The sequence below is a fragment of the Hippocampus comes genome, unplaced genomic scaffold (genome assembly GCF_001891065.2).
Source record: "Hippocampus comes isolate QL1 unplaced genomic scaffold, H_comes_QL1_v1.1 scaffold37, whole genome shotgun sequence".
Taxonomy (NCBI): Eukaryota; Metazoa; Chordata; class Actinopteri; order Syngnathiformes; family Syngnathidae; genus Hippocampus; species Hippocampus comes.
This window is the reverse complement of record NW_017805535.1, coordinates 1,462,715-1,486,619: the sequence shown is the minus strand read 5'-3', so window position 1 is coordinate 1,486,619 and position 23,905 is coordinate 1,462,715. Positions and strand designations below refer to the sequence as shown.

The following is a 23,905-nucleotide window of genomic DNA, read 5'->3' as shown; positions in this document are numbered from 1 at the left end:
TCCACTACTCTTCTAGGATCGTGCCTTGAGGCTCCCTTTTCCAAGAAAGACTCTGGGAAGCGCTGAAGGAGAGAGAACAATCGGAATGATGTTGTACACGGGTGTTTGCGCACGTCGCTTTTCGACGTCCGTCAACTGGAGAACGAACGGATGGATTTCTGGGCAGATTCCTGCATCATCCCCGTTCTTCAACTCTGAGGCCAATTCACAACAAAGATGAAACTTTGGTCCAATGACACGCATCCGTACTATCAGTTAATTAAAGCAGGATCCAATCAAATAAAGGACGATTTCATCTCAGATTTGTGATATATGACCCCATCTGCGATCAGCTCACTGTGGGGTTGCCATGGGAGTCCTGCCGAGAAGGACCCGGTTGCTCACTCAACCAAAAATTGGAGGAATCGGCAGCCATGTGATCAGTCGATCAGTAAACATTATCATGGCCCTGTTCTAAACTGCAGCGGCCATATCAGCTGGAATATGTTTAACTAGATAAATGGTTTCACGCCTTTTTCTCAAGAGATGCAAACGGGAGGGTTTCCATACGACACAGGCCAGTTAACACGTTGCTAATCTAATGAAGGAGATCTGTTTCTCACCACTGACAAGCTCGCTGCTACCCGCATGATAAACAAGCACATATAGCGGTTGCACACGCCAACACCCGCAAACAGCAGCAAATCCAGAATATATGTTTACATTCATTTAGATAAGAAATAAGTCTTATGTATCGCTGTGCAGCATCTGCACTTGAACTTAAATAGGTTGCTGCACACACCAAATTCTTTCCGTCCAGGTAGTGTTGCTAAGTAGACCTCCTACTAAATTGATAGCTTATCTTGCTGGGCCAAATACGAAGCATATTTGTTGAGGGATAAGTTGAGAGAGGAAGAGCGATGCCAGAAGGGCCATCGCGGGCCGGGCTGTGCCAATCCCTTCTAGAAATGGGGGGCAAGGCCTGCAGGTTTAACTGAGGACTGTGGAAGATAGGTAAAATATGATAAATATAATTAAAAAAAAAAAAAAAGTGAACAGGCAAAAAAAAAAAAAAAAGTTTCAGATTATAATACGAGAGGTTAGTGAAAGCAATTACTAAACAGGATGTGGCACAATGCAGCTACATCTGCAAAGTATGAATATTGAGCCACATACAAAATCTTGTATAAGCAAAAAACAAATTCAAGACTACTTCTCAGACTACTACTAACAGTGCCAAAACCACACACACACACACACACACACACACACACACACACAGAATTGGTTTCCCTTGTGAAAATTCCATGAATGTATACACAATCTTCTAATATACAAATAAAAACGTGCATCCTTCTACTGTCGATCCTCTCCAAAGGCACTGGTAAGCTGGAAGCGACACTCGCTGGCATTCGGAGACAAACAGCCGCTGGCACTCAAACCCAAACACCTAACGCCGATTTTGAGTCTTCAATGAACCTAACATGGATGTTTTTCAAATGGAATGTGGCAGGGAACCATGGCACAAGCAGAGGGACAACAGGCAAACTTCACAAAGAAAGGACAGAGCGCAGTAGCAAACCAGGGCAGTGTCCGAACTACAATCTCTACACATCCAAACTTGTTTTGCTTAAAGGTTGTTGTCGGTTTTTGTAGGTTACTGTTTTTTAATGAACTCTTTATCTTAATGTATTTCCAACCATATTGCAAAGACAATTTGCTTTAAGGTAGAGAAAACCCAAAATAACGTGCGTTGCAATTATGTAAGAAAAGAAGAATATACACAGGAAGGAGTTGTGTGAAGTCAACTCACTTCAAGCAGGACGACTCAAATGGCACGATACATTTTTAAGTTAAGGTACAGTGTAGAATTTTTTTACTTGACAATTAATACAGCTTTTTTTTTTCAACACTTGTATGTGAAGCAATTTTGCATTACACCTCTGCAGTGATGTCACTCTTGCATTACTCCAAAACGTGCTTTCTTACCAGTCACCACGTATGTTACTGTAACTTTTGGGGCAAAACAATACAAGGTACTGTTGTACATTTTCACTTCGACTTCAAAGCACCGTCAGCATTTCAAAGAATCGTAAAAGTCTCAAATTTAATCAGTACTATTAATCACTTACAGGCTGCGGTGTGGAGCAGCTTTGACAAGATTTAAATAAACAGCCCCTACTTCTCAGGCACGGTACCACCCTCACACACAAGCATTGTGCTTTGAACAAAGCTAATAGTTAATGAATAATAAAATACAAGAGGTTTCCTGATTCCTCACGCCGTAGTGCTCAAGTAAAGACACGACAAATAACTACATTCTGAAACACGAAAGAAAGGGAAACTGGTATTTGCAGCGAGAGAGGCATTGTGGGAGACTTCAGCTTCACGTTCCCGTCTAAGGAAGTGGCATGTATGTGCGTTTTCAGCATTTTGACGCCTCACGTGTCCATACTATCTTACATAAACAGCAACGGAGGGAGGAGAGAGATTCGCATTTTCAAAATGGAAATCCAGTCACTATTTTGAATTTGTGTCATCTAAAAACAAAATATTGTTTCATTTATAAACAATGTTCATTATAATGATGAGATTTGCCATGACAACATAATATAATCCTTAAATATGTAAAGTAAAAAAAAATGTTATTCAAAAATGTATATAAGTGATATATTAAAACCAATGTAACTATTGAAGTAACTTCTAATCTCACTCAGTTACTTTTAAAAGCAATGAATCAGAATCAGTTACTTTTTCAAGAAAACATTGCTCCGCTGTCATTCAAGTTAAGTCTCAGAGTGTTTTATTTCTTTCCTGCGCGACTATTAACTCATTCAATCCCAGCCATTTTCACTGGAGCAACCCCCTCAATCCCGGCGTTTTGCTGGATTTTGACTGATCTTGCAAGGCCCACAGAATATGATATTTGGTTCTAATGCTATACTAATACGGAGTCTACCAAAATAAAGTTTGGACTCTCTTCTTTCAGCAGAAAAAAAACATTTTGTTTGTTTCTATCTTTTTCCATTCTTCAGCAATCGGCATTACAAAATGGCTAAGTTTCATGGAAATGGCGATTCCTGGGCAAAAAACGGAGAAAAAGACCTTTTTGTAAAAGCATGCATTTCAATCACGTGAGGCACCACTGCCACCTACTGGTCGCTTTTTTACATGACTTACAATGCAAACGGCTTATTCTCATTCACAGATTGCATCAGACCCTCCTCCTCTCTTTGACTCAAAAAAAAAAAGACTTAGACGTACAAGTACGTCCTTGGTAGGTGGGGCCTAATTTTAAAAAGACGTACAAATACGTCTTGTGGAATGAAAGAGTTAAAAGTCATTTATTGGTTCATTTGTATTTTATTTTTTTAGAATTGTATGATGTTACGTTAGCATGGCTTGTCTAGTTACTCCATGTTTTATGATGCAAACAGACTCCCAACATTGAATTGATTACTTCCATTATTCCCACAGGAAGAAAACTATCAAGACAATTCAGTCGCAAAAAACATTACGAACAACTTTAGACTTCCACTCTAATCAACTGTCTGAAAGATTGTAATTTCTCAGGTTGCTTTACATGGGCACATCTCTCTTTTTCCAGGATAGCCCTGACCCCTGCTGACCCAGGGAGGGATGGAGGGAAAGTCAGAGGAGGGGGAGGATATAGAGTGAAGGGGAGAAACAGGAGGAATGTGAGATTACGACAGCTATCTCCTATAGATACTGAAGAGCCGACTCCTCCCTCCTTCAGTCCACTTGGTAGGACGTGAGGAGATGAGGAGGGAAAGGGAGCAGAAGATGAGGTCGAGGAGAGAGCACTAGTATTCAGGATGAGTGCTAAATACTGATCATATGAATACGAGCCTTCAAGGACAGTCTTCAGGACAAACCGGACGGTTCGGACAAAGGAAGGCAGAAGAACAAAAAGATGATGGGTGATCAAGCGGGCGCCGGCTTAGCCGACTGCACTGGTGTGTGTGAACACGCACGCTTTATCTGTCCGCTCCCTGCTAATAAACAAAATCTTAGAAATGAGAGCCTATCAAACAGAAATCAATCACTGGGGTTTGCTGTCCAGGAGGATGGCGCCACACGGAGATAAAAGTCAGGCGGATGTCTGGGGAAGGAAGGGAGGAGAGGTAAATGACCGGCTTTAACGAGAGGAAGCCTCAGTCAAAAAATGAACCAGGCAGAACCTGAGTGACCAGTTGGTATTGAGCATGATCCTCTGGGAGAACGTGGAACAGCGAGTACCTCGACCCAGGAAGCCTCGCCCAGCATCAGCATCATATGATTAGACGGACTAGCGCATGATGCAAAATGACGGACTCTGATAGGGCTCCATCCGGTCCCACGCACACGCATGAGCGCACAGAGGCAGACGCACGCACGCACATAGTCAATCATCCGTTTTCATTTCTAATCAGTCAAACAATCAATGCAAGAAAATCTCTGTTTTCGTCTGGGCATTTGACCCCTGACCTATCACCTTTCAAATTAAAACCGCACCTCTTCTACTTCAGCTTATTGTCGGTCTACAACAACAACGAGCGTGTGTTTCGGAAAACAACCACATTATAATTCTGGCCCAACGACAGATGTCATGTTCAGAGCGTGAGGAACGGGCTGACAAAAAAAGCAGACGCTCACACTCTCAACCAGCAAAGTGCGGATTTGAAACACAACGCCAACTTATACGGTATTGTCTCATCTTATAGCTCAACAAAAGCTGCTGGCTGTACAGTATCATAAAATAAATACATAAATAATCACCTAGCCCTGCTCTCATTTATTTCAGATGTATGTCTAAATGCTTTCACTACTACTACTCCTACTACGAAATTAATCATTAATCATCTTGTTGTATGTTGTCTTGAGAGGGAAGAAATTTCATCTGTGCTGTATGTTCGCACATACAGCACATTTGACAATAAAGTTGTACTTGACTTGATTAGCAGTAGTGAGGTCATCATTGTTCCACAAACTTGTTTAAATGATCTGCAAAGTAGAGCGTTAAACCGTTTGGAAGTCAATCTGGAATCCAACCTAAGATTTCAAAGAAACTGAGCTCCAAAAGACAAACCAAAAAGGAAAAAGCAGCTGGGCATCAACTGATGTCCGCGGCTCCATTTCCAAGTTCAATGTCATGCGTTAGGAAGGGTACACACAAAGACAATCTTGTTGCTGTTTTTGTCCTGATTTTGCCCCTTCCCGACCAAGGACATCAAACCCCTATCATATGTGTTGTAAGATTGTCCTAAAAGTTTATTCTTTTGTCTGAAGTGTGTTTTGTTTTCTCTACATCACTCGCGATCGACCTGGGGCTAGTCCGCGAGCTACCGGGCGATTGCGATCGACATATTGGGCACCCCTGGTGTAGCCAATCCAAAAATCAACCTGGTTAAGGAAGCAGTGGTAAATAACACAAAATAGGTTGTATCTGACGTTTTTGGAAACATTTAGCCAAGCTTCTGTTCTTCTTCAATTTCGAGATGTCATGTGTGATCACGTGGACATCGGTGGTGGAAGAAAAGCTTTGTGCGTGTGGAGCTCTGTGTTGAGATTACACACACACAACAGCCAAAACTGTTAAATGTTTGATTTTCCATCTTTGTGTGTGCGATCTGTCACAGATTAAAATATTTTGTAAACGGCTTTATTTCAACATCTTTGAATAAAATTTTTAAGATGTGAAAAATCCTGATGTTGTAACTGGCTTTATTTCAACATCTTTGGTTTTTCTTTTTACACTGTAGCTTTTGACAAGGGTATTATTGACTTGAGACAAAAGTTACTGGCAATTCAAACCACACTTCAACATAATTTCAACCTGCAGAGTATTTCAAGGTTTAATGGGAAAACGTTGGGTCCCTGCAACGAACTCCTCTCCTTTTGTACCGTATATTTTCGTTTCACATGAATCCTATAAGAATCCTCGTTAGAGTCCTCACCCCTGATGCTGCTCCGTCATCTGCGCTGGCATCTGACTGGAGGCTTCCAGGGTAGGGTCCCCAAACTGTGTCCGCGTGGAGGTCCCGGCGAGCGACGACCTTTCTGCCGTTGCCTTCTTCATTAAAATCCAGCTCATCTGTCAAGGGATTAGAAGAACATCAGTACTGTATTACATTCAGCACCAAATATTCTTGTGTCTCAGTAAGGAAATAATACACATTCTGACCATATTTAGAGGCATTTAATAGCATTAGCCTTGTGTTTTGCTTTCAGGTATTGCCACGTTGAGTGTAGCTTTTAATCCAGTCAGTACATTCTTGTGGTCAGTATTAATGATCACATTTATTGTGAAATGAATACTTTGAACATCAAATCTGTCAGTTGTTAAATTATTGGAAAGATTCCCATCACATTAACTCAGGAGCATGTGAGGGCTTTCAGAAAACATTTGACCTGAACTTGACCTGAACCCTTGGAACACTAACAGCAGCGCACCGAAACAAACAGTCCATGGCTCATCAGCAGGGGGCGTTTGATATGAGCTGAGGCGTTTCACTTCTGGCTCAGTTCAGTAGCTTCTTTTTGTGTATTTCCTCTATGTGATAACTAGAAGGATGGCAGTGACAGCTGCGGTCAGAGCCCAGTGCATCCCAGACAGATAGTGGGCTGTGGGAGTGGTCTGCACTTTCGAGAAGTTCCAGCAGATCTGAGGATTTGTGAAGAGCCAGTCGCTAACTGGCTATGGTTGGACTGAATGGCCACTGCTGAGCCTGAGGGTTGAAAATCAGTTGAAAATCTCAGTCATTATAGTCGTCCACGTCACCCGGATAAAACAGATCCCAATTCGGCCAAGCCTCTTCTTATTTCGCCATTTTCATCCATGGTTCAGGAGACTGTTTCAGGGGGTCGGTCTAAAGTGTTGGGCCTGATAAGACTGTTTGTCTAACACTCTCCATGTCAAAACACTCATCTATCTTCTCTGTATCTATCCCCACCAGAGAACAACGGACAGACGCTGATAAAATGTCTTTCCCACAGTTGGTGGGGGTGGAGGTAGAGGTGTCGGTGTGGGGAAGGGAGGGGGGCAGATTTATGAGGAGGTGCAGAAAGCAAGGTTTGAGAAGGAAAGTTAGGTTGCACTGCATCAAATTCTACGCTAATTACACGCAGCGGTGGTCAAATAATCTTTGAATGATCACATTCATTTCTCTTCTGTTGACACTGAAAACTAAACACTGACACTACAATTGTATGTACTATGAAAATCAAGCGCCTGAAATTGTAAAACTGTCAACTTCATGCGCCCCCTCACCCTACATGCCAGTCAGGGTCAGGACTGGGAGCAGTTCGACTTTTTGATCTGTCACCCTGTTGCACGTCACAACATGGCACTGGCACTTTAGTGCTTACATTAGTGATGGCAGGATGTTTAGTTCTTCTGTCTTGAAGACAAATTAAAACAACTTGGAGGCAAATTTGGGTAATGTCAGCATCAGATAATTGATCCAGGTCAAAAGCCCGCCCAACATGACTTGTTAATGAGTCGTTAGATTGACTGCTGGCATCAGTGCTTGAAGGCCAATGTCCGTCCAGTCTTTCTCCAATATTCCCGTGGACTTCTCTTTGGCCGCTGCGACCCTTCTTATCGCAGCAGCCCATCGGTGCCCAGCCTGCGTTTGTGTTATTGGCTGATCCTCACCACACGGGATTCTTATCAACCTGACCAGTGCCGTTCACCCTTATTGTGAAATTGTGCAAAGATTTGACCTTAGTGAGCCAACACAGATATCAATTTATAAACAAGCCTGACAACAGCGTTAGCTCGTCATTTATCGAGACCGAATGCACACGATCACATTTGCTTCCATGTTCCGTGGAACAATATCTTCCCGTGTCATCATATCCACAGGTGACTCAAACTAGCCAAATAATTGTCTGGTGTGCAAAAGGCCAATGTTAATATATGTTTGTTTCCCTTAGTACGCAGATGCAGTGCTGAAATGATTAGAGACACTGAAATCCACTTTTAAAAAATGGCTACGATTTTAAACATCGCGATCAAATAAGTGGAATCTCAAAAGTCATACTGATGAAGCAACCACACAGCTACAGAAACGTTGAAAATGTCAACTTTAAATGATGCCTACCGACAGACAGACAAGATTTCATTATTCCAGCAATATCTATAAAATAAAACTAGCTGACACAATTGCTTTGCAAACACCATCAATGTTGGCCACGCGTCATCAAAGATGATTAGCATCTCTTTGTGCTGAAATGTTCATGTTCATGTTCATGTTCATGTTAACGTTATTGTCAAATGTGCTACATGTGCAACATACAGCACAGATGAAATGTCTTTCCTCAGGAGAGAGAGGAGCCGCTGCGGGTGCCCGCGCCACCATCAAAAGAACAGTTAACATAAAATGACAAATAATACAACACAACACATAAGACACAGACAGTCGTGCAATCTTAACCAAGGAAAAAAAAAAAATCAATGTTGTCTCTGCCTTTTTCCACCTCCTCCATCCAACCCAGTACACAGTCTCACCGACCCCCAGACTTTACAAACCAATCAGAGGAGGAGGAAAAAACACAAAGTTAAAATCCATTCACTTCTTGAAAAATCGCCACCCAAAAGTTGAAAAATGAAATGAATATGTTGCTGACAAAAGGAATGAAAAAATGTGTGCATATTAACATTTTACCAACCTTATCGACAATTATTAGTTATTTCTCCAATTCAGTTGCCTCAAGAACCAGTAAATGTGCCATAAGGCATGTTTTCTATATTTGTATAGTTTCAACAACATATGCTACATGACCCCTCAACTCCCGTTACTTTATAAGTTAAATTTTGACAGCGGTAAGAAGAGGAAAAGAGAAACTAATGAACACGGTGCAACATGACCAGTCAATTCCATTCAACCCAATGATACATTTCTATTTGTTCCTAGCTGCACGCATTGGCTGCAACAAAGCCCAACAAAAGACTGCAATCTTGCAGAATACTTTTCTGTATTTCATATGAATGAATGATTGTCATTTTTCAGCTAACGAGAACACAAGGCAATGTACATAGTGTATAAATGAATGCAAACGATGGAACCAAGTGGGTTAATTAAAGGAACATGTCTGTGTCCGGGAGGTGCGCTTTATAAAAGACTATTTTCGGATGGTTATAACAACTTCACTAATGACTACCTCTTGCTAATCCCAACAGGTTTACTGTACTCGCTGGGTTACCATGAGGCCTACAACAATCTTAATCCCTTTTAATTACCCCCCCGTGCTCGCCATAGACCTGAGCAATAACCTGACAGGCCTTATCAATATGACTGCATGCTACTCTCACTGCACTGTATGATACTATCCCCGTTAATGGTACACAAACTGTGAGTGTGCGTGTGTGTGCATCTCACACACTATTTCTCTGTCAGTGCTTGATGACCCATTCAAAAAAACAAAACAAAACAAAAACAAAACACAAGGCAGCACGAGCTTGTTATCAATACTAACCAGCTCTGCTACAATATAAACCACACTGCCATTGTCTCGGACTCACACACACACACACACACACACACACACACACACACACACACACACACACACACACACACACACACACACACACGCGTGGTGTGATCAATATGGATGCTTCAGCATCCACTATAGCATCTAGGTCTCTGTGATGAGCCAATACAAAAAAACTATCAGTCGATTATTAATTAAAACGAGGAACACAATTAACCGTGATTTGATGGTTGGAAGAGAGTGGGAGACACTGACATTGTGTGAAAGAGATCCTGGAAAAGAGGATGATGGAATTTTGAGTGGACTTCCTGAGCACCTGTGCTTTGCGTAACTTTTGTCACTATTTTAATCACGATAATAATGAATGAGGGTGCAAAAACACACTGATGTGTTGCCGTTTTTCACTTTTCTCGTTTTTTTTTTCTTAATTGTTAAAATGACTGAATGTGTGCAGTGCTAGGCCGCACTGAGCGGCCTGTGGCTGAGGGACGGGACACAGGATGCATGCATTTGTGCCATTCTGAACCTGATGCTGGTGTGCGGGAAAACGGCTGTTAATGCGTATTTCTTGGACTTTCCTAAAATTTCCAAATATCTAGTTCTGTGATTCATTTTTAAAGGGGGAAAAAAGCCACTTCCAGAAGGTTTAAAAAATAAATAAAAAGAGTCACCCTAGGCAAGAAAGCTGTTTCTAAGTTACAGTACATCCATACAATAAATGGCCATTCCTAAATCTCATCGCTATGTATTTATCGTATTGATCACATTTTAAAAGCTTAATGAAACTAAAAATGATGTTTCTGTTGTAAGCCTCTCAGAGAACGAACTTAACTGTTTGCATCGACCATTCAGAGTATTACTGTACTTCAATATCGTTACTTGTGACTGAGGTTAGGTTTGCATTTTGCAGGAAATTTGATCTCGATGGGCTTAGCTTTAATTTCATTGTTGGTGGTTCTCAGAATATGATGCAGACAAATCTTTGAGTAGCACTCAGCGATGTATACTTTGTAAAATCAAATTTAAAATCGTATTCTTACCGATGAAATATGCATGTAGCACTTCTCCCTAACCCTCTTAGTACAAACCGTGTTCCATATGGCATTTTCGCCATAGAGACAGAAAATAATGTGAAAACGCAGCAGCGAAATCAATGTATTCAAGGTAGGCGGGCTCAGCGAATGGCAACTGCCAGATGGCCAATGGTGGCTTCACTTCTCCTGATGGCGAGTAAGTGGTCCATTAGTCCATTCATTTATTTTAAGTCTGTGTCTGGATGACAAGAGAGAGTCAGCTTGACTGCAAATACTATGGAATATATGTGTTTTAGTTTTCACAGTACGTGGTATGGTTCTTTATTGGAGAAGATACACTGCTTGTGCTACGAATGCGTGTGAAGTCGTAGCTAGTCAGTAGCAGTAGTAGAAAATGGAGAAGCTCTGTCGATCCTATAACAGTGGCCTCAAACTGTTATTTAGAGACTATGAAGTGCATTTAAAATAACGATGACGGAGTGACGTTTACGGTCTGGTTCGGCTTGAAACCATGACTGACTGATGATCACGCCGCCGGCGAATGACGGGCCAGCAAAAAAGAGAAAACCATTCTCTTTTTGTTGACGTTCCAGTAAAAGTAAATTGGGAATGTTCTTATATTCCCAATTATTTTCATCTCTTGCATCCAATATTATGCAAAATGCTTTGACCTTGTCTTGACTGTCAAGTGCAGATGAACAAAAAGACCATGCCGGAAAAAGGCTTTGCTTAAGTTCCTGACGCAGTCAACCAATAAGTATCTTTCCTAAATGACAGCTTACAAATAAGTATCAGAAAGGAGGAACCCCACGCTGATGCTTTCCTCTATTGCACCTAATGGACTAAGAAGAACCATTGGTGATATCAAATGAGAAGATCACGGCAGAGCTATTGATTTTTTGACATGGTGCAACAGGAAATCTTTATCAAGGTGCTACTCCGACCCCACACTAATAGTTTTGGGTTAAACTAGGCTGATTTTCACAGGCAAATCCCGTCCCTCTCGCTCTCCTCTCTCCTTTCCTTACAATCATACGAAGAAAGGCGCAACTAACAAAGTCATGAAAAAAAAATGGTGTTCAATCTACCCGCTACTGTCAGTTTGTCCTGGACTGGACAGTCCATTCCCAATATTGAGGAGCTCAAGTTAGTTAGCTCTCAATATGTATAAAACCAAAAGCTCCATACAAGCCCACACTTGTTCCGTGGCTCTCGCATTTTTTTTTTTCCACTTTTCACAGTTGGCCCTTTGCCGGAAGTCTGTGCACTCGCTATTCAGTGCTAAACGTGGCCGATTGGGCGATAGGCTTTTATAGCTAGTAAGAGTATTCAAAGACACGATGTTCATTTTACAACTCTCGCGGCCAGTTTGTTCGATAAAGGGCCTCATCCGAACAACAAGAGAGGTCTGATTGCTTTTCATTTTCTCCTTGTTACTCTCTCACAATGATCTTCCACGTCGCACCCGAGAGTCCAGTAGGATGAGCTCAGTGGCAGATACGTATTTCTGGGATAGGCATCTACTGCTCAGGACCACGCAATCATTTCCATTTTACCCTCTGTTGCACAGTCAAGATAAGACACCTGCGTTGTCTCGCTAATCAGATGAGCTTCAACAGAACTTTATCATTGACATTTACCACTGTTTACCCAACTAATTTCTCTTAACTGCACTGCTGAACTTTTATCTACAAAATACATACACTACCAGAAAAGAGCAAGAAGCAAACATGCAAATTCACAAATATGCAAAGAAAGATAAAATGAAAGGGCGGGGGGGACTAAAAGCATTTTTATTCAGAAGAGGAAGGAAGTGCAGACAGAGGTAAAGTTGCCTTGCTGCTGCTGATGAGACGAAAACAGTTTCTCCCACATCCACCTTCTCCAAACAAACAAACAAACAAACAAACACAAAGAACATTGACATTCACAAGAAAAAAAAAAACATGTTCAAACTGACTGATGGTAAGCTGTTATTTTGTTTGCTGATTACCATCCATCCGCCTGCCCCAGGAACACCCAATCAGCCCCATCTTGGCCTTTAACCCCCAGTAAGCTGGCTGGAGACGACACAGAGGTGCCCCATGCACTCGCTGGCCGGACGTAATAGCCCTGGACCTTGGGGCCTGCAATGTGACCCTGGCACAAGCTGAACATCTTGCCCACAATCGACCCAGATGGAGAGACCTGGTTGCTATGATTGGCTCTACGTGCCATGTAGTGCCAGAAAGAAAGAAAGAAAGAACTATTCTTTGACCCCGTTGTATGAGCCATGGGATCATATGGGAAGAAAATCCCATTATCCACCATAACGTCACATTTTAAACCCGTTGACTGACCGTGCTGCATACAGGTATATACTAATAATTTGTTAATGTGTATACTTGTGTTTGTGTGCCACTGTATACAAACTTCACCATATACTCGAAATCACACCACCTCAAAAACAAGCACTCCGACATATGTCAGTGCCGTAGGGGAAGAGTTATTGTACTTAATAATAAATAAATAAATACATAAATAAAATGTGTAAATACAGTTATGTAGATTTCCTTCATTTCAATCAAACCCACAAAATTTGAACGTTTGAATATTTTCTTCACACTTCCACCTCAGGATTCATATAATAGCCCGATATTAGCGATCTAAGTATCATCATCGAATGCTGTATCGCTGCTACCATTGTGTGTTTTGACCCAAGTCCAAAGCTGATTGTTTTTAACTTTATTAAAATAATGTATCATGCTCAACAAATTTATTAAACCACCACCCCATGTAAGATTGATGCCGCAGGTGGCCATTAACAGCACTGCCAGCTTACCAAAAACTTCGCGCTTCTGCCGACAAGGTCTCAGTCGAGCTAGATTCTATTCCGGCTGACTTCAGGTGAGGGGCGGGGTACGCTCTGGACTGGTTGCTTGCCAATATCAACTAACCAGCATTCATACTCACATTCACGCCTAACGACAATTTAGAGTCTAACTCACAGGTGTCGAAGTCCGGTCCTCGAGGGCAGGGTGTCCTGCATGTTTTCCATCCCTCCCTGCTGCAACACACCTGATCCAAATGAACAGCTCATCAGCAAGCTCCATCGGAGCCTGATAGTGATCCTGATCATTTGAATCAGGTGTGTTGCAGCAGGGAGGGATGGAAAACATGCAGGACACCGGCCCTCGAGGACCGGACTTCGACACCTGTGGTCTAACTGAACATCGATGTTCTTTGAATGTCAGAGGAAGCTGGAGTACCCTGTGAACACCCACACAAGCATGGGGGGGAGAACATATATTTGAACCCTGAACTTGAGAACTTTGAGGCACCAGAAATAGGCTAGACTACTGCCGTGCATTGCCCCAATAAATGTCCAAATATGTTATATTATGTTATTGCAATGAGTAACACACAATATGTAGAAGCTCTTTCACCAAAGTGATAGTTTCAGTGCTGAAATATAATTAGCATTACCCATATATTTTCAAAGGTAAAGGTTAACCTTACTTGTATTCCTGAACAGGAAAAAGAAATGTGGCTGCATTTTTCATTTGATTCAAGTCTGACTTCTCAAAAAAAGCCAGTTAAGCTTTTTAACATCAAATCCCCACTGAAAATGAGTGTCCACATAAAAGCGCTTCATAATACTGGATGATCTCTGAGACAAATGGGTGGCGGTGGTGGTCTAGGACTTTGTAAAAAAATGTTCTTTCCAATTAACATTTGACAGTTAACTGGGAGTGGGAGTCAAATGGAACTGGGAGTCGCGGCTTGGAGTTGAAGCGGATTACGTGGGACAGGAGATGTGAGCCAATCTCTTTTCGTCAATGGACGCTACAGCTTTGTGTTTGCTTTCAAAACTTAACTTGTAGCAGACGTGTGCACATTTTGAGCATGTCGCCTCTGATCCACTGGTGAAATGACACTTTGATCCTCTCCTCTTTCATCTATAACTGCGTCAAACAACAAAGTGTATGCAGGAAAAGTGATTAAGATTGCACAGCTGTCTGTGTCTTATATTTTGTGTTGTGTTTTGTTATTTTGACTTCAAAATGGCGCCGCGAGAGTGGCTGCCTTTCCAGCAGCTCCTATATTTTGTTCTTTTACTTCTTCCTTTCATAACTTTGCTGCTGTGAATTGGGGATTTCTCCATTGCGAGACTAATAAAGGATTTCTTAACATGGCTGATTGTGCCAAAGGCTTTTAGGGCATGACCAATCATGGCTCACCTGTTTTCGGGGTTTTGTCATGTGATGTTCGCAAGCTGAGCGTTTCGGCCAAAGGTGTCCAACCTCGGTCCTCAAGGGCCCATGTGCTGCCTGTTTCCCATCCCTCCCTGCTGGAACACACCTGATTCAAATGATGTGAAGAAGTAAGATAACGAGTCTGACCATTTGAATCAGGTGTGACATCGGCCCTTGAATGCCGAATTTAAACACGCCCTGCCTGAGGCACTGTGATGTCATTTTCAGTCAACAGCAAGTGGCAAAATGGCCACCCCCTGAGATGGAAAAAAACGGGTGGATTTTGCTGTTTACTTCATATTCCACAAACACAATAGTAATCAGAATACAGTGTTTAGAGCTTGTGAGGGATTTCTTTGGTACTCTAGAATCCACCTACATTGCAAAATTCTGCGTCTTAAACTGAAAAATATCAATCGCCCATCGATGTGAATGGTTTTCTAAATGTCCTGCAATTGACTGGCGGCTGGGTGTAGCCCACCTCCCGCCCTAAGGTAGCTTGTTCGCTCGCTGAGAATGGATGCCCATAATTTGCAGCATGAATGCCCAGCTTTCAAGTCCACTTTTCCGAGTTGCTCCCTTTGAGTCATTGATGTTGTCTTTGAGCCTTCTCTCCTCAAACCCATTCATAATGAGTCAGCCATTGTTACAGGGTGGGAAATGCTAATAGGATGTTTCGAGTAGTGCAAATCTTGTTGTTACTTGAGTGAAAAGTAAATCAGCTGTGAAACTTTGAATCAGAGCAATCAAGACAATGTAAGTCCATCCAAGCATGTGTTTTAGGAGCTCAGCCAGTCGCTAAATCACAAGCTGGCCTCCATTTCCATCAGCCCTTCCTTTTTGTTCAGTTGTAGCCTGTCACAAATTGAAAGTGAAGACCTTCCAGAAACTATCTCTGATAATCACATAAATTAATTAGAAAATGTTACTTGACATTCTCCAAGCGCAGACAGAATGGGGGGTGGGGGTGGGGGGAGAAGATTGAGGCAAAGCCACAAAATTAATTGTATGGTATGTGACTCTGATAATTAATTCATGCCTTCTTTAAAAACTCCTTCTGGCACTCAATGAAAAAGGATGTTTCAATCAAACCAGTATCGGCAGTGGTCAGGAAAGGAAACATCGAAAAGTTAAAGAGTGACAGACTCGCTCGACATGCTCAGGGTCATTTGGAGGTTCACCAATTAAACGGAAGCGACCAGAAAGGGAAATGAGAACAAACGAAGACAACATGAGAGGGACCCTTAAAGACAGACAGTGTCCATATCTAGAAAGAGTGCCCAGATAGTGTGGGACAAAAGCCTTGACTGCTTTAATGGTAACTCAGAAGTTTTTGATTTTGAAGTGGAGAAGATTTGAGAGTTTGGATGATTATTGCAATTATTCTTTGAAGGCATCAGCCCAGCCAGGATCGATTCATAGAGAGCAGCAGGTCGCAACCTTTTGTTTGCCCTGCAGCCCCTCTGTAGATGTTGAATGATTTTGTGCACAGCCTACAAAAGTAATATACTGGAAAATAAGAAGGTACATTCGAACAAAATATATACATGAAAAATTCATCAAGTTGCTTTGCTGCTGAATTATTCCCAGCCCTGCTTTTTGTATGTCACTCCCAATTCTAAATGTGAATTATTATTCTGGAATTTTAAATGTGGTCAAAATTGAGTTTTATTTGAATAACTTAAACACTTTTTTTTCATCAATCACGTCAGTCTCGTACATAGTCCTGCCTCAAGTGCTTTGATCATTCATTGATTGATTCCCTTTTATGCTTAGTTTAATCAACGTTACAGTGACAGAAAATAACGGCTACTTTTTTTCCAAACGACTAAATAAAAAAGATATAATAATGTTGCACTTGCATAATATTTACAAAGAGCATCTTCACATGTTAACCCTTTCATGCACCCTGTAACCTGATAACATGGTCAGCTGTCCACCGTAATAACCGCTGTCCCTGAAAGGGTTAATTTTAAGGCCCGCAGTCGAGTGCCGTTGTGACAAAAGGCATATATGTCAGGGATTTGTTTTCAGAGAAGAGGCTGCGGTTCCAGCCAAAAATGTGATGAACTGGGAATCGGCCTGCCAATGTGCTGTCTGGCCGCAAACGCCCTCCTGCTGTGTGGATGCCGTACGTAACTGAGAAATGTCCAAGAAGACGAGCACATTGTGTTTCAGGAAAGGACGAGCTGAGTGACACCTCACAGGGAGGCCAGAATGAGGAGATGTAGGTGAGAGAGAGGACCGTTTTTTATTCATATCAGGAAAGGCGAGACAAGACAAAGGCTGCAGCCAAGTGCTCCTCAGAGTGCTCAGTTCAGATCATATACTGACCAGGAAGACTCATGGCAGGGTTCTTCATTAACCGTGGCCACCCCAAGTTCACTTACGCTTTCTCGACCAGGCCGGTATTACAAAATCAACATGTTTTTGCTTTTCTAATATTCTATATTTTGAGTTCTGTCTACTTCAACTGATCAATTGGCATGGATTGCTTTTATTTGTTTGTGCGTCAGGTTAAACCCTTCCATAAGGAATGACTTGAAGAAGATGACCAGAAAATGTCAAATGTTAAAAATTCAGTTTGATTTTACACTGCAATATATAAAGATACTAAGTATGAAATGATCATTGAAAGTGACCATATTATATTCTTAATACACAGGGCCGGTGCCGGTTTTGGCAGGGCCGCCACAACATACAGTAGCTCATGATGGTCCGACAAGCCCACCTGTACATTTTTCTTGCGCATCTCGGTTTCAACTGAATAAAAAGTAAGTCAAGCGTAGTCGAACATTTCACATGGCTGCCGGACCAGTCCAGAGTGTACCCCGCCTCTCATCCAAAGTCAGCCGGGATAGGCAACAGCTCACCCGTGAGCCTACTGAGGACAAGTGCCTTTGAAAATGGACGGATGGAACATTCTCCGTCAATTTTATTCTGATCTAATTGAGAAAAAGATAGCGTGGGAATAATTGCAATGTCGTCGTATAATGTTACGTTCACAGGAGGGTGAAAGGCATCCTCAAATACCCCACGACGCATTTACCCCAATGTATTCTTAACATTTATTCAAGGCCTAAATACCACCTACGGCCAAACAAATGGATGTGCTGCCTGCAGATGACTACTTGGCTTCAAGGAGCAGCTGTGCTTTCTTTAGTCTCAACTAGTTTGAAAACAAGAACATCAGCGATGAGAAATTGTGATAAATCCACTCAGGCGTCTTGTGCACAAGTTCTCAGGGCAGTACGACACTGGTATAGACCCAGATATCCAGAGCATATACAGAAAAAAACAAAAACATATTTGATCAAATAACGATCAATCCTTTAATTTTCTCTGCAGCTGATCATGGAAATGCAGTCGAACGGCACTGATGGCAATAGCTGGGTTATACTACAAAAAAAAAAAAAAAAAAAATGTTCATACTGACCAACAGAAATCGCCATACCCAGATAGGTGAAATTGTTGGTCGGCTAATGACTCATTCAAGAAAGAAAGAAAACCCCACAATGATCACTGAAATTACTTCAAATGATGGATGAAAGAAAATGCAGTGCAAATGAACCACTGACAAAAAGGTGTTGCTTTTTTCCTGGCTCTCGCAGACTTATGAAACTAACTCTGGACAAAAATGACACTGAGGATTATGAATAATATTGATGGCAACCCTGACTAAATATTTTTTTGCCAATTTTTTGGGGGGAATCTAACATGAACATGTTACAACACAAGACTGACCGGCGGCTTGGCGTTCTGTAAATAGCGTCACTCGCCGAAGATTGCCAAACAAAGCATTTTCGTTGTCACGCAGGTTGCTCTCGGTCTAACTAGGAACCTGGTTGAGTTGCGATACATAAGCGAATGATCGTATGCTTGAAATAGTTTTAGCCCTCAATATTACACAAAACATGGTTGGCCAAGTTGACTTCACACCTGACCTTCAAAGTCTATCAGTCTTTATCCAGACCCAAACCTTTAAATCCTCCCATTTTCTTCAATCCTTTTTAATTTCATTGTTTGTTTCAACCATGTATCGCTCCAATGTCGCCTCATTTAACTTTTTAAATGAATAAATACATATTTATGTTAAGTGAACATCTTTAAAAAGAAACGGTTTTCCAAATAGTATAATGAACACATTACAACATGATTGCAAGTCCTCAAACATCACAGAAGCTATCAGTAGTTTTCGGAATAAAGCCTTTTCCTTCAACATGTTTTCAACATCCCTCCAAAAGGAGGACACAACATAAAAATGCCAAAACAAGTGTGTCAAGGACTCTGACTGCGCGAAACAAAAACAACATCCATTAGACGCAACTACGGGGAATCTCTAAATATTTATTATTTTCCTTGAGCGCAAAAAAATGAGATACAACTTTAATAAGATGATATCTGTGTTGTAGGTCTACAGTGGTATTATAAATTAACTTAAATAACCCAGGGTAAAGGTCAATCAAATATGTGTTCCCACCGCCTGCATGCATTGTATGGGGCTATCCCAAATGGATTAAAGCCTGATATTGTACCATTTGTTTTCAAACATTTGAACAATTTTGAGCCTCATATGGGTGGATGACAAACTCTAAGTTTTACAATCTTTTCCTACTGTTGCAATTAATGGCATGTATGAATGAAGGGGTTGAACAAACTGGACCGTCTGGTTCTAAATTCTTCACAAAAAGTAACACCTTGGTCCACAAGTTTTTCCCAACAAAAAAAATATTCCATCAATTAGGAAATTGGAGTAAAACAAAATAATTTGGGATAAAATATCCTCTCTTTTTTCTGGTTTACAGAACTGGAAAGAAAAAACCCACCAGGACTACATAATTTCCTTAACAAATAAAGACTTTTCAAACAAAACCTTTGCATGCAAGAAATAAGAAGGAATTATTTGAAAAAAAATCTTTTTTAGTCCAAAAGTGTACTTTTTGTCATGGCGCCTTTTAGTGACTGACACAAGACTTGGAGCTTCAAGCAACACATTCAAAATCATTATACAGAATTCCATTTTACAATTTCTACCTTTAGACCACTAATCCCAAATATTTCACATTCATCTCAATTAATCTTAAACACAGATTGCATCCAGAAGATACGAAAAAGGAAACCTGTATCATCAGCATATATTGATATTTTACTGTCGATATTCATGGCAACCTTTTGAGGCAATCTCTGCATTCAAACTAGTTTGCTAACTGAACAAGACTTCTGAACTTGTTGACAGTTACCTTGTTAATTTCCGTCGATTTGTATTTTGAATTGAACTTGAGTCGATTTCAAGTCACTTCAGTCGGCATTATGGCTCTTTCTTTCTTTCAGAGTTAGCTTACCGGTACCAAGAATTTTGCCTAGCTGTCGGGACCAAGACAAACCTTCACAATCTCTGTCAAGTGTGACCCACACTGGCAAGACAAGCCCTCTGGCCATGTGACAGCCAATCACCATCCCCTGCCATTTTGAGTGACATCTCAAATTGACAGCCCGCAGAGGGGCACTTTTCCCCTGAGATGCAAGGGGATCTGCTGGCTGGAGATATGGTGCAAGGAGACAGAGTTGGAGCACAGTCAACTCCACGTTTGCAAGAGATGGATGGATGTGGGTCAGCTCAACTCTCACGCAGCTCACGGTTATTCGGTCACGACGCTAACTACTTTCCAGTCCTTTGCGTTTCAATCGTTCCACGACAACCCACTGAAGAATTTCAACGAAATTACAAACAGGGACTTTGGAAGAGAATTAATTACTTCCATTCCTTCAAGGATGTCTTTTTGCACAGATTACAATTTTGTCCAACATTCCACTGCCATATCCCAATCTTAAAATTTCTACTCTTGACTGAAGGCTTGAAAAACAAAACCAACAACAAAATAGAACTTCAAAACAAAAGATGAATAAATATATCGTTTTTTGCTTGGGAGAATGCACCAATATGTTGCGTTATTTTAAAAAATTTCCCCCGCCCCCCAAAAAAGTGACAATTTTCCTCCATCTATTAATTCCAAAGATCCTGCTACATACTAAAACGTAACATTTCAATGATGGCTATGATAAGAGAGAATCTTAAATTGAGAGCCAAGCTGAAATGTGATGCTTAAGGTACTTGGGTTGACAGAGGCAACAAGACAAATGATATCTCCCTCAGCCTTCCAACTCTTAACCCGAGCCACTTCCCATCGTTCACCTCTAATTTCACTATCTGAATTGGCCCTCTTAAATCTCTCACCCCTCATCTGCGCCTCTCATTGATTCTTCATCCCTCACCCATTTTCACCCCTCATTATCTCTGTGCTCTCAACTCCGTATTCTTTATTCTTCACGGTCTCTATAAGGGTCGTGCTCCCTCACCTTCATCTCACCTGTCCCTGTAAAGGGGAAATACTATAGAAAATGTACTTGGCAATAGCTTGTGCAGGATTGTACAGTATATAAATAAATGGGTGTTGGAGTATCTTCCCACCCATCAAGTGTGAAAATATACCACAAAGGAAATCTTTTGTGAGAAGAGTATTGCCTAAAATGTGTCTGTGAGCTGATTCATTCAGATTTTTAAGTTCATTTGGTGGCTTGGTGATGAAGTGCTGCTGAAGTGAAATACAGCTTTATCGGGGCCGGAGAGCACTTCGCAGTTCACGTTCACTTTTTTCGACTCAGGGCTCAACACGTAGTCACCTTGTAAATAGCACAGCCACCTTACACAGCATATATGCAGTTGCATATATGTTCGTTATCTGTATTTTTGTATTTTTATATTTTGTATTGCATTCTGTACCGTGTACAATTAATTTTTTTTCTCTTAAACATTTTGTGCATGTTATAATTTTTCTTTTTCTACTCCCCCGCCCCCGCCTCAATTTTTGCTGCTGGTGATTGCAAATTTCTACATTGTGAGACCAATAAAGATGTTTAATCTTATCTCCTAGCGTCGCCCTGAGTCATCATGGCAACAAATAGTAATGAACGCTGTATGTGGCTTGTTGGAATAAAGCAGTTGAAGAGCATCGCCTTTCAACACAAACGAAGACATTACATTTGGGGTTTGCTAAATTCACAGAATGCGCTTTCATTCAGGAGCTGCTTTCGGCCACAGCTCACGCCCAGTTACCCAACACACTGACTGCCTGCTGAAAGGAGCAGGTTGTCGGAATTTGGGGAGTTTTGTTTTCTTAATTCACTTTAAAAGCCCACTACTTAAGTTTAACACAAAACAAAAAAAAAGTTTTCTATCACATCAACGTATGTTTTTTTTTAAATGTCGGTCTAATGACATTTCGAGGGGCGCTATTCCTTTACGCTTCCATCTCACATACACACTTGCGCCCAAGCAAATAAGGAACAACGTTTAATTTCCGTAATTTCTAGAGTATAAATCGCAGTTTTTTTCATAGTTTGGCCGGGGGTGCGACTTATACTCTGGAGTGACTTATGTGTGAAATTCTCATTTAACATGTTAATTCCACATTAAACTGCAAGCAGACGCTCTAGGCCTGTGTTTTGACAATGAGTCTGACATAAGCGACGTAGAAGAGGAAGCGCCACATCTTCTTCCTCCGGAGTTGGAAGAGTTGTTTAAAAGCGACACAGAGGATGAAGACTTCATTAGATTGAGTGATTTGGAGTGACACTCATGGTTTGGTAAACTTGTTAGCATGTTCTTTATGTTATCTGAATAACTCAATATGTTACGTGAACATACCAGGCACGTTCTCAGGTCGTTGTTTATGCGTCATGTAACGTTAGCATATCGTATACACACTTATTCAGCCTGTTGTTTTGTATTTTATTTTTATTTCAAATTGCCTTTCAAGATGGCATGTCTGTTCTTGGTGTTAGATTTTATCAAATAATTTCCCCCCCAAAATACGACTTATACTCCAGTGCCACTTTTTTCTTCTTCATTATGCATTTTATGGCTGGTGCGATTTATACTCTGGAGCGATTTATAATCCGGAAAATACCGTAATATATACAGTCATACCTCAGTATTCGACCATAATCCATCCCAGAAGGCTGTTCAAAAAGCGATTTGCTCGAAATCCGAAACTATTTTATCAGCCCATGATTAGGGGCTAATACACTATGCAGAAATAACAAAAAACAGTCAGATTTGCGTAAATCACAACAAACACGTCTGCTCACAATGAATGTTACGTCACTTCCTCGTGGAAGCAAGCCGAGAGGAGTGGAGTGGCGTATTTGTGTTTGCTCAGTTTGGTCGAAAACCGGTTTTCAATTGTAAAATTGTAATCCAAGGCGTAAAAATCTCAAATTTTCTGGTCGAAATCCGATTTGGTCGATAACAGAGACGTTCGAAAATGGAGGTTTGACTGTAACACCATTAACAAGCATGGGAAGTACATGGCTTCACCATGGCTACAATCATTAGACTTTTGTTTTCTTTTTAACAGAAACCAAACTGTAAAAAGGTATGGATAGACATTTTTTAACAGTTAATTGCTATATAAATAACTGCAATGTTAGTTGGTTTTTTAAACATGATTTTCAGTCCCAAAAAAAAAAATCTACGTAAATTTTTGATTGTTCCTTCATATCCCCCCCCCCCCGGTACAATTCTGTATATAATGCGGGTTTAACCTCAAGGGTTGTACTGTAGACATCAAGGTTATCTTCTTTTTTTTAAAGAGCTTGCGAATTTGATAGTTCATCACACCGTATATCCATTCATGCTGTGTTGTCCTTGCAATTGGACATAAGGCACTTGCACAATTTAGATGGAGAATCTCTTTGGCCACTGACAATGGAGTTATAAGGCGAGTATGCAGGGAGACTGCCAGGCAGCCAGCTAGCAAATGACAAGGGATTACTGTGACACCATTTGCATATCAAGAAGTTAAAGCTGCGAGGGGAGAAAATATCGAACCTTCAAGCCTGCAAGGTCATTCAAAAGATTTTTTTTCTTCACTTCATAATTTATTTTGCATATCATGCAATATGGACAAACTGGAGATTAAAAAATGGGAGCTTTAGCAAATCATGTCATCCCTGATAGGAAGCAGCTCCCACCTAGACCTTTCTTAAGGCACCTTACTGCCATTGCTCGATCAAAATGACAAAAGAACACACGCACACACACACACACACACACACACACACACACACACACACACACACACACACACACCCACCGCG

At 41.1% G+C, this 23,905-nt stretch overlaps 1 protein-coding gene across 1 annotated transcript in view; it reads right to left on the bottom strand.

Annotated features, from left to right (window-relative positions):
- zfpm1 (zinc finger protein, FOG family member 1) overlaps positions 1 to 23,905 on the bottom strand; it is a 106,146-nt gene that overhangs the window by 21,368 nt on the left and 60,873 nt on the right. Inside the window, exon 4 of the mRNA XM_019878173.1 lies at positions 5,937 to 6,073. Within this exon, the coding sequence (XP_019733732.1) occupies positions 5,937 to 6,073 (137 nt within the window). The remainder of the gene's footprint in view (positions 1 to 5,936; positions 6,074 to 23,905) is intronic.